Below are 12,251 nucleotides of genomic sequence, written 5' to 3'. Positions count from 1 at the left end.
ATTCCAAACGTGGATTCTGCTTCAACGGCTGAAGCATTTGCTCGACGAGATGGTTTTCGGTTGGCGGGTCAGATAGGATGCCCAAGACTCATTATTCAATCAGACTATTTAGAAGCGGTGGAGATTATAAAGATGAAAGGCAATTCCATTGGTGTTGCATCTGCTATCTACGAGGAGTGTATATTTTTATGTCGTGGGTTTTCTAATATTAAGTTTGATTAATTATTGTCCAAGGGAAGCCAATAAAGTAGTGCATATTTTAGCTTGTAAACTCTTAAGGATCTGTTATGACCGGGCTGCAGTACTCCAGTCACCGGCCCAATAGTGGCTAATAAGCCATATTTATTAATTTTGGAATTTATTTTTATATAATTAGCAGATGACTTGAGGGGTTAATTAGCAAAAGGATATTTAGTTCTACAAATACTTTGTAATCAGGATTATTGAGATTAAGCAGAAACAATCTATTGTTTCCGGCTTCCCCTAGGAGCCGAGAGTTCTTAACCCTAGCGCCTCTACTGTTCACGTGTGAACAGTGCCGCTGACTGTAGCTGCGCGAAGGTTCTAGGGCTACGGCCGCAGCCGCCGCTCCCTCGCTGCAGCCACGGCACCACCTCGCCGCCGGTCGACGTTCAAGCCTCCCCTCCGATCGTTCACTCCTACAACCTCAGATCGGTACGAGGGAGACCGCAGCAGCATACCAACCTAGTATCGACCATGTCGATCCCGCTGCCCTCCACCACCGTGCCCCCGCTCTCCGCGGTGGACCCGCCAGGCACCACCGCACCACTATCCACGGTCTCCACGTCGGCCAGGGTGCCGCAATCCTCGCTGCAGATGGCCGCGGGTGCGTCGTCCTCCGCCGTGGGCGTCATGACGAACGAGCAGTTGACGGCGGCTGTCCTTGACCTCGGCAAGATGGTGGCCGGGATTCATGGGTTCCTGCTGGGGCCGTAGCCGAACCCACCGCCGACGTCCCAGCAGCAGCTGCTGCCGCCGCCCCCAGCATCTTCGACCGCCCTGTACTCCTACGGGATGCCACACGACGACACGGCAACCACCACCTCACCAGCGCCGTCGGTTCTCCCCGCTGGTGTGCTGATCCAGGACATCAAGTTCCCTCACTCGTCGTCCTCGATACCGGCGTGGCTCACGGGCTCCTCACCGCTGGTCTACTCCACCACGCCGGCGCGTACGTCGATCCCGCAGGCGCCCCACATCACCGCGGGTTTCGGCCATGGGGGTGCTTCGGCGTTGGGCACCCTCTACGGCGGCATCGATGGGGCCCTCTTCCACGGCTCCAGCCTCTAGCCGCCCCCAGCGTCCGACGCGGCTCCATCGGCGGCCGCCCCCGCGGCGTTCGGCGCGGTTGAGTTCCAGCCGAAGGGCTACAAGCTGGACTTCACCACGTACGACGGCTCCGTGGATCCGCTGAACTGGCTTACACACTGTGAGCAATTCTTCTAGGACCAGCGCACACCGGTGGCACAGCGGACGTGGATGGCCTTGTACCACCTCACCGGCGTCGCTCAAACGTGGTTCTATGCCCTCTTGCTGGACGAGGGTATGCCCTCCTGGGAGCGCTTCAAGGAACTGTGCCGCCTTCGTTTTGGGCCACCCATCTATGGCTCACGGTTGGCCGAGTTGGGTCAGCTGCCGTTCCACTCCACGGTCCAGGAGTTCGCGAACCGCTTCCAGACGATCCCCGCGCACTCCCGGGACATCTCCACGCGCTAGAAGGCGGAGCTCTTCGTCGGTGGTCTCCCGGAACACATTCGGGTGGACGTCGCGATGCGCCCCACCCGACCTCCAGTCGGCGATGTTCCTGGCCCACGACTTTAAGATCCACACCACAGCCACGGCAACCCTGTAGCAGTCACCGCAGCAGCGCGGCGCTCGTCCACCGCCACGGTCGGCCCTTCCTCCACGCCCTTAGGGGGCGGCCGCGGGCCCTGCCTCCGCACCGGGCGTCCCAGCACCGGCCGCAGCGGGCGCGACACCTGCTACCCCGGGCGCAGCGGCACTGGCCTGGCCGTTCCGTCATCTCTCGCCAGCCGAGATGCAAGAGCACCGCCGCCAAGGCCTCTGCTACAACTGTGATGAACAGTATGTGCGTGGGCACATCTGCCCCCGCCTGTTCTACCTGGAGGTGGACGACTTCGTCGACGATGACGGGGCGCCAGCGGAGGACGCTGTGGCCGTAGCCTTGCCTGAGGAGCCGCAAGTCGACGGGGCCGCCCACGCTCACGCTCTTGTGGTTTCTATGCACGCTCTTGCAGGGATCAAGACCTACCACATGATGCTTCTTCCGGTGATGATCAAGGGCGAGCGCCTCCTCGCCATGTTGGACACCGGCTCCACCCACACCTTCCTCCAGGGCGCGGCCATGCGCTGCCTTGGGCTTACTCCGTAGGGGGGCGACCAACGTCGTGTCACGGTCGCCAGCGCGAGCATGTGCCATGCGAGGGGATCGCCCACGATGTCCCCATCATCATCAGTTGGGGCCCTTCTCCATCACCTGCGTCGGGCTGTTTCGACTTCATCCTGGGCGTCGACTTCCTTGGCACGTTGGGCCCCCTCACCTGGGACTTCGAGGGGCTCACCGTGTCCTTCCAGCGGGACGACCACTGCGTCACGTGGCAGTGTGTGGGCGCCCCTGGCGCGCCCTCCCAGCAGCGTTCATTGGCCGTGGTCGCCACGGACCCGCAACAACCACTGCTGGACGAGCTTCTACATCAGCACAGCGCCATCTTCGACATGCCGCGCGGTCTCCCTCTGACCCGCCCCTACGACCACCGCATCCACCTGTGGTCGAGGATCGCTCCGGTAGCTGTGCGGCCTTACCGGTACCCGCAGCTGTAGAAGGACGAGCTCGAGCCGTAGTACGCTGCCATGTTGGAGCAGGGCATCATCCGCCCTAGTACCTCTCTGTTTTTCTGCACTGGTGCTACTGGTCAAGAAGGCGGACGGGTCGTGGCACTTTTGCATCGACTACCGGGCGCTCAATGACCACACGTCCAAGGACAAGTTCTCGATCCCAGTGGTTGACGAGCTCCTCGACGAGCTCCATGGAGCGAAGTTCTTCACCAAGCTCGACCTCCGCTCTGGGTACCACCAGGTGCGGATGCGCTTGGCGGACGTCGAGAAGACCGCCTTTCGCACGCACCATGGCCACTTTGAGTTCCTGGTGATGCCGTTTGGGCTCTCCAACGCCCCGACAACTTTCCAGGCATTGATGAACGATGTGCTCCGCCCGTTTCTACGTAGGTTTGTACTGGTTTTCTTCGACGACATTCTCATTTACAGCTCGTCGTGGTCCGAGCACCTCCAGCACATGGGCCTCGTCTTCACCGCCTTGCGAGCACACGATCTCTTTTTAAAGAGGTCGAAGTGCTCCTTCGGGGCCCTCTCCGTTGCCTACCTTGGCCACGTCATCTTCGCCGACGGCGTTGCTATGGACAGCGACAAGGTGGCCGCGGTCGCTTCTTGGCCAACGCCGCGCTCCCCGTGGGGTGTGCGTGGCTTCCTAGGGCTCGCCAGCTACTACCGGAAGTTCCTCCGCGACTTCGGCTCCATTGCGGTGCCCCTCATGCGTCTCCTACAGAAGGAGGTGTTCGTCTGGACAGCTGAGGCGGACGAGGCTTTCGCTGCCCTCAAGCGGGCGCTATCGTCGGCGCCTGTCCTGTAGATGCCTGACTTCGAGCGCCAGTTTGTGGTCGACTGCGACACCTCTGGCGCCAGGTTTGGCGTCGTTCTACACCAGGGGGCAAGACCCCTGGTCTTCTACAGTCGACCGTTCGCCGCCTGCCATGTCAAATTGGCGGCGTATGAGCGCGAGCTCATTAGGCTGGTGCAAGCAGTCTGCCACTGGCGCCCGTACTTGTGGGGGCGCCAGTTCCTCGTCCGCACCGACCACTACAGCCTGAAGTTCCTCCTGGACCAGCGGCTTTCCATCGTGCCCCAACACCAGTGGATCAGCAAGCTGTTCGGGTTCGACTTCACCGTCGAGTACCGTCCCGGGCGACTCAACTCGGTGACCGACGTGCTGTCCCGCCGCGATGAGGAGGCTGCGTCGCTGTGTGCCCTGTCCGGGCCATCCTTCGACCTCTACGCCGACATCCGTCGGGCCACCATGATCGACCCGGTCGTGCGCGACCTGCTGCAGCAGCTGGCGGCTGGCTCCCTAGACGCGCCGTGGGCAACCAGGGATGGCTTCCTCCTCCACGGCAAGCGCATCTACGTTCCAGTCCTCGATGACCCGCGTCACCAGGTGGTGGCCCTTGCACACTTGGCTAGGCATGAGGGGGTCCAGAAAACCCTTGTGCACCTCCGAGGTGATTTCTACGTCCCCGGCGATCACCAGCTGGTGCACGACTTCGTCCGCTCCTGCGATGTGTGCCAGCGAAACAAGACGCCGACCACTCAGCCGGCCGGCCTGCTTCAGCCCCTGGACATCCCGTCCTAGGTGTGGGCTGATATCTCCATGGACTTCATCGATGGTCTTCCAAAGGTGCACGGCAAGTCGGTGATTCTGACGGTGGTGGATCACTTCTCGAAGTACGCCCATTTCATCGCCCTCAGCCACCCCTACACCGCCGCCTCGGTCGCCCGCGCCTTCTTCGAGGGGATTGTGCGCCTGCACGGCTTCCCCAACTCCATCGTCAGCGACCGCGACCCGATCTTCACCATCAATCTGTGGCGTGACCTCTTCAAGTGTGCAGGTGTGAAGCAGCGACTTAGCATGGCGTTCCACCCCCAGACCGACGGCCAGTCAGAGGTCGTCAACAAGGTGATCGTGATGTACTTGCGCTGTGCGACCGGTGATCGGCCGCGCTCATGGGTTGACTGGCTCTTCGGGGCGGAGTACTGCTACAACACCTCATACCACTCCGCGCTCCGGGCAACGCCGTTTGAGGTGGTGTATGGGCGCCCCCCACCCTCCCTTCTTCCGCACCAGGAGGGGATGGCCTAGACAGAGGCAGTGGACGCCATGCTGCGGGATCGGGACGCGTTCCTGGAGGAGGTTCGCAAGCGTCTTCTCTAAGTGCAGCAGTACGCCAAGCGGTACTACGACGAGCACCATCGTGAGGTGGAGTTTGACGTGGGAGCATGGGTGCTGCTCTGCCTGCTGCACCGACCCACCCATGCTCTCGCCTCGCCATCGAAGGGCAAGCTGCGCCCACGCTATGCTGGGCCGTTCCAGATCGTCGAGCGCATTGGCCCTGTGGCCTACCGCCTCCACCTTCCCGCAGAGGCGCGCCTGCATGACGTCTTCCATGTGGGGCTGTTGAAGCCCTACAACTACACCGGCTCTCCACCTTCAGGTCCGACCGTGCTGCCTCCGGTCCAGGATGGGCGGCTGTTGTCGGCGCCCGAGCAGGTGCTGCGTGCCCAGCTGCGACGGGGTGCTTGGCGCCTACTAGTCAAGTGGCAAGGTGTTTCGGAAGATGATGCGACATGGGAGCCACTGGAGGACTTCAAGGCTCTCTACCCCGATGTCCAGCTCGAGGACGAGCTGTTTGCCGAGGCGGAGAGAGATGTTATGACCGGGCTGCAGTACTCCAGGCACCAGCCCAATAGTGGCTAATAAGCCATATTTATTAATTTTAGGATTTATTTTTATATAATTAGCAGATGACTTGAGGGGTTAATTAGCAAAAGGATATTTAGTTCTACAAATACTTTGTAATCAGGATTATTGAGATTAAGCAGAAACAATCTATTGTTTTCGGCTTTCCCTGGGAGCCGGGAGTTCCTAACCCTAGCCGTCTCTACTGTTCACGCGTGAACAGTGTCGCCAACTGTAGCTGCACGAAGGTTCTAGGGCTACCGCCGCAGCCGCCGCTCCCTCGCCGCAGCCACGGCACCACCTCGCCGCCGGTCGACGTTCAAGCCTCGCCCTCCGATCGTTCACTCTTACAACCTCAGATCGGTACGAGGGAGACCGCAGCATACCAGGATCATTGCCCTGTTGTCCATTTATTGGGAATGGGATCCTCTAAATTTTATTTTGGTACAATTAACCGATGATGTAACTATTATTTGAAATCAATAAAGTTGCCATGATGGCTTTCGTTAAAAAGAGTCAGGGCTTCGGGGAAGCAATGACGCAGCTTGTTGTAGTCCTCCCAGGTTGCCAGGGACGCATCTTTGATCAGACCATTGGACTAGAACCTATATGGCGGTAGAAGCCCCCCTTCTGATATGGTAGTTGCTGCAGAATCTTCACAGGAACAGACACATACTCTTTTTTTTTAATACTTCTCTTCCCCAGGCATGCAGGCAGGGTCCGATGCACAGAATCAGCCAGCATAAGAGCTTGATTCAACTACGAGACATGGATCACATGATCAATCTTGCTAGACGGAGAATGTTCAGACAGTACGCCATCTTGCCAATATTGTTCAAGACCTGAAATGGAGGTTTGGATGTAGTGCTGCAATTTGATACAGACCCAATTGCCCATCCTGAATTCTCTGTCCGAATGCTTCCGGTCCGCCTTGTGTTAGCTCGTTCCAAGTGTTGAAGTAGCAGAGCTGTTTTCAGCTTCCTCTGTTGTAACCAAGTGGTTAGCTCTGGTACTGAACAGGCCATGGAATCAGCCAGGCCAAAATGTTAAGGGTGACCATACAGACTTCAAAGGGAGGGCAACCACATGTTGAGGGTGACCAGCAAGAGAGAGCCAAGAATACCATTTACCCGGACCCGTGTCCACAAAGCATGGCAAATAACCTTCCAAGTATTGATTCACCCTTTTTGGTTTGCCCGTCGGTTTAAACAGTTCCTTCCATAAAGTGCTAGTGAAGATACCGCAAAAAAAAAAAAAAAAAAAAAAAAAAAAAAAAAAAAAAAATCTTCAATAAAAGTGCTACTGAAGATACAGTCCCTGTCAGAGTCTCAGAGAGAACATATCGGGGCTGACCGTGTAACATGCAAATGTGGTCCATGTAAGCCTTTGCCACTTGCCACACAGTGAAAGGGTGTGTTAATCCCACAAAGTGAGCATATCTACATATCTAGTTAGTTTGTCCATAACAACCAGAATGCAACTATAGTTTGGACCGAGGCACTCCTTCGGTGAAATCGAGACTCACTATTTGCCATGATTGCTTTGGATCTGGTAGGGGCTGAAGCAGCCCAGGATTTTCATTTTGGTTTTAAAATGTTAGGTGAACTACTCAAATTCGCCTCATAAACACAAATAGAAGTGAACTGAGAGAAAAATACCAAACAGATATAGTAACGATATTAGATAGAGTCAGAATTGTCAAAAAAAAAGTATCAAAAGAACTTGTTAACGATCCAAACCAAGATGAGCTCCATGATATGTTCATCTGTGGTTTGTTGTAATGCTGTTACAGTACTGCTTGCAGATTATATACAAACCTTCCTTTCTCAAATTTGTTTCCAGTAACACATGAAAGGAAGAGATCTAATTTGTTTCTGGTAACGAAGCAATTACATGATAGACCCCAGCGTATTCATGTCTTCTCCATCTCATTCTACTACTTGCACGATTCCTGATGCCTACAGCTCTGAATTAGGCTATAATCAATGCTTGAATGCCGATACAAATAAGCACCACTAATCTTTCATCTGACTTGGCGAAACAAGCGGCTTTCGGATTTAGATCCATATTTGCATCTGGTTTCCTACAAGCACTAATCTACATAACAATTTTTGAAGATGTTGTCAGTATGGTGACTAAAACTGATCTTGTTTATGGAAATATTCTACATTAAGCACTTAAAAGTGCCTTAGGAAAATCCTAGAAAAAATAATATCATAATACTTTTTCCTATAAAAAAATGCATGTACTTGAGGAAATTGATGCTGGTACTTCAGATATTTTCTTCTGTGGATAATAATGCGGGATATTAATACTAAATGGATTCAGTAGTTCAACTCTTATAAAAAAAAACTCTAACTGCTACTTTTTACAGGATCCTAGAAAGCTCTTGAATTCTTGTTAGAAATAACTGCATATCTGAAATCATAGTAGCATACATGCTTAAGACATATGTAGTGGCCTGCAACCTATAAAATTTGTAGTGCAGCACAATTTGACTCAAACATGTACAAATTCTTAAGTGAAGGAAACGTACTAACCATAGTGACAAAACCTTCCTTCTGATTTTATATATATCTCGCTGTAGCATATTGCGTCCAGTATTCCGATCCAAATTGTCTGGTACGATACCTCTCAGGACAATTAATGTTTCTATTATGTACCTGCAGTCACATGATTATTTCTACTAAGAATTTTTCATCTGGCAAAAAAAATATATTCCTGGATTTATGATGCCATTCGAATGTAAATAGAAATCTTTCATATATCAAAGTAACTATCAAAACTCTCAAGAACACAACAGAATAAATTTGGTAGAGAGTATCTTCCAAATGCTCCACAACCAGCATGCATGGCAACCTTCATTTTTTCATGTATGAATGATGAAGGTTGAGATGAAAGAGTGCTTACATAAGTTTCTCAAGGTTTTACAAATAGTCCAACACTTCCATCTCATCATATAATTCTCTCCGCTTCTTCAAAACCCTTGGTCTGTCATTGACTATTTCTAGGACCTATATTACAAAAGTCATACATCAACGACCAAAATAGTGTTTTTTTTTTCCTGAAATCTGAGTCATCACAGAATAAGGGGAAAAAACATCTGTATGAGCATCTACAGATTGACAATCATGAAGGGTGGAATTTTATAGATGGAAAAAGAGCAAGTCATTTACTTAAAAAAAAAGGTTTCACTACCAGAAATGATGTCGTTATTTGGACACACAGGTTACATAAGATAAAGTTAGTATTAATGCGATGCATAGGATCACCAAATACAGCTCTTGAATAGGTTAGCAACATGTTCCAGTGTCAAACAGCAACAAATAGAATCTTTTGACGAGAATCAGCAGTTCAGCAGTCCTTTCAAATTTTCATTGTCTTAAGGAATCTTATTTTTCTAAGAGATTTCAATCTCAGAGAGAAGACTGCACCTCTGGCCTTGAGTAAAGAATACCAGAGGACATGCCCACATCAACACACCAGACTTTGCCATCACATTTACTGATAACAAAATAGTAGTCAATGATTAAGTTATCCATCAGTTTAATTGGTATCTCATAAATCTCCATTAAGATACTTATTAAATCAAATCACCGATTGAGATTAAGAGAAACAGATACCAGTTCACTCCATGCATCTGGGGTGTGTGCCCTACTACCATCCCTTTGGCTCCTACAGCTTCTAGCGTTTGTTCAGCAACAATAGAAGATAGCTGAAACCAATATGAACAATTGTCTAAAAACTTGTGAATTTCAGAAGAATTTTTCAGGTCTCTGACACACATCTCCATGATACATGAGGAAGTGTCGTATACTTAACGGCTTAGATTTTTTTTTTCTTACCATCAAAGCACGGCGTGTTCTTTCAGCAGGATCTTGTGAGTACAATCGGCTCCATACCACGCTGTCATAACCTCTAGTAGCTATGAAGGGGATGTCTGTCTCATCATCGTTGTCTTCGCCTGAACATTTCATCCAAATTGATACTTCCCTGTTCATACGCTCAATCCCATATTCAACTGCAAATAGGAAGAGAGCGAATTGAGATACTTAGGTTCACTTGATGCAATATGTATTATTAAAAAGAACATTTGTGATTAAATTGAAATTTTGTTATATCACAAGATTCCTGCTTGATAATGCTAGGCTTAAGCAAGAGCCTCTTCTGCATTTGGTTTATGCAGTGATCCTGTCAGGCAGGTTCTGACCCTGAACCCGATTTGTGATTTTGTGTCTTAGACTAAGATCACGTATGCAAACTGCAAAGGGTAACAAAGACGTAAATGGAAGTAAAGGAGCTCACCATGGTGAGGAAGAAGGCCACCGTGACAAAATATCCAGTCATTGATCTTGAGGACAACAGGATGCCGTGCCAATTCACAAGCTAGCGGACCACCTCGCTTGAAAAGAGACGATCTTGCAGCAAAGCCTTTCTGCTTCTGTCACAGTATTGGAAGGCCAACATTTCAGAAGCAGAAAATACATGTAGCCTCATCAGTGCATTTTATTTTTCAGAACAATTCTGTAAATGAATTAGTGCTCATTTGGAGTTGGTTTATTTATTGTCTACCAAGTGACCAGCACAAGATTCTTGTTTACCTTGACGAAGTCCCATGGACGCCAGTCGCCATTAGGCAGAGCTCCATATTCTTTCTTCCATCTTTCACAGACATTTATCCAGTTGAGAAATGCGTTATCCCAGTTGCCGTCACATTCATCCAAGTAGTCAAGGAAGCGTACGCACTCATCAAAGCCTCCCGGATCACAGTAGCGGAAATCGCCTTCCACATTCATGGTTTCATGGTTTCCGTTAACCTGTTGAAGAAAAATCAGGGTCCATGTATTCATTCAGAGCTAGTGGCATACAAGGAGTAGCAGAGTGGTAGACGTAGGCAGACCTGAAATACAGCACCGCCTTGAGATTTGGCTTGCATGTTGAGTGAGCTCAACAGGGAGAGTATGGCAATTTCATCCTCACCACGATCAAGGATGTCACCGACTTGAACAAGTACCTATAATGACACAAGCATATCATTTATACATCTATTTTCAGAATTTCAGTGGGGAGGCAGAGAAACTGCAGAGGCTATTGTGATGTAGCAGCAAACTTGAGAAATAAGTACAGTATCAGTATAACGGACCAATATTATTTATGCACTGAAGGAAACGTGCAATGCTAAAGAACTGAACCAGATATATGGAAGGCAGGAGGGGATTTACCGTGCGTCCGCCTGTCCACAGATGGCCCTCTGATTCCGCGCTCAGGACGCCGGCCAGCACCAGCGCGGCTCTCGTCTGGGAGAGATCACCATGGACATCGCCAACTGCGCGCGAGATTGACGTTTGATTTGATACACGAACGTGCAGTCTATACCGTGCGAGTAATGAACTTTAACGATTGATTGAATGAATGGATGGGTGGATGAGCTAGCTAGAGTAGACGACTGACGTACGTACTGGCGACAATGCGGCGGCCGGGCGCGGAGACGACGGTGGGCGGGTCCCCGTCGACGGTGATCGGGCGCGCGGGTCCTCCAACCCCCGCGTCGTTGGCGACGGCGCGGCAGGACGAGGGGGAGAAGGCGAACCTGCCGCTGCTGGTCCTAGGATAAGGCGGAGCCACGAAACCCAGCCTGAGCGCAAGAACGGCCATAGCAGCAAGGTAGCTAGCAAACCGTTTCTTGGAAGGAGCGAAGGCGGCAAGCGAGGCGAGAGGCGTGCAGCTGATGCTTCCTGCTCTGCGCTGTAAAATTGAGCGGCTAGGAAGTACAGACATGTAAAGTGGGCAAGTTCTTGGTGAGGGAGGCGCGGGCGAGGTGACCTGTGAGCCAGTCGTTTGCAGATTGAGTTCTCTGTGCACTCTGCTCGGGAGTCGGTGCTCGCTCGCAGTCGCAGACGAAGAAGAGATGGGCTCCCCGTGCGGATGGGCTAGGCTCAAAGTTGAAAGCCCAGCCCATCTCCAGGCAGTAGTGTCGTATTGCGTTGATCACTGTTACGCCAGCAGCAATCCACTGTTGACTTCTGTTCTCTCCCCACTGCTTTTTTCCCATAAAGGAGAAACAAGGACCAATCCCTCAGTCATCACAACGGATTAAGTACATATGGCACGTTCTCAACTTCTCTAGTATAATTCCGTTCACGACAATGATTAATTCCCAAGAAAAAGTTTCTGAATATTCAATCATGCATTATGGCCACCACTAAAGTGAACGACACAATGCATATTCAGCCTGTTCGGCTGACTGGTTCGTATCGTTGCTGGTTCGTGAAGAAGTACTGCTGGCTGGTTTGTGTGAGAGAAAAATACTGTTCCGGCTGGAAATTTACGATCGTTTACGACAAGCCACAGCCAAACGAACAGGCTGATTTACTGCTCCCTCCGTTCCAAATTATAAGTCGTTTTGACTTTTTCAATAGATTACTTTGCTATGTACCAAGAAAGTCAAAGCGACTTATAATTTAGAACAAATGAAGTATCTACGAAATAATTTGTAACAAGTCAAATGTTGCAAGTGTTAACCAAAAAGAAGGCAAACCATACACACACAATGCTTAGCATAGCTATATATAAATTTGCACATATATTCAACAAATGATTATTGGGATACATTAGTAAAAGACATTTAATTCATTGGTAATTATTTTTTTATTTACACGAAGATTTTAGAGAACACTAGCTA

At 50.8% G+C, this 12,251-nt stretch overlaps 1 protein-coding gene across 1 annotated transcript; it reads right to left on the bottom strand.

Annotated features, from left to right (window-relative positions):
• Positions 1–7,275: 7,275 nt before the first annotated feature.
• Positions 7,276–11,224, bottom strand: LOC136539150 (shewanella-like protein phosphatase 1). The gene is made up of 11 exons (XM_066531092.1): positions 11,029–11,224; positions 10,792–10,895; positions 10,470–10,583; positions 10,171–10,386; positions 9,875–10,010; positions 9,415–9,590; positions 9,193–9,284; positions 9,004–9,073; positions 8,480–8,583; positions 8,110–8,232; positions 7,276–7,666 (listed from the first exon to the last, which is right to left on the bottom strand). The coding sequence occupies exons 1-9, from the start codon at positions 11,222–11,224 to the stop codon at positions 8,497–8,499; spliced, it is 1,191 nt and encodes a 396-aa protein (XP_066387189.1). The 3' UTR covers positions 7,276–7,666; positions 8,110–8,232; positions 8,480–8,496.
• Between the last annotated feature and the right edge of the window lie 1,027 nt (positions 11,225–12,251).

The sequence above is a fragment of the Miscanthus floridulus genome, chromosome 2, assembly GCF_019320115.1.
Source record: "Miscanthus floridulus cultivar M001 chromosome 2, ASM1932011v1, whole genome shotgun sequence".
Classification (NCBI taxonomy): domain Eukaryota; kingdom Viridiplantae; phylum Streptophyta; class Magnoliopsida; order Poales; family Poaceae; genus Miscanthus; species Miscanthus floridulus.
Note: the sequence above shows the minus strand (reverse complement) of the source record. Positions and strands in the feature narration are given on the sequence as shown.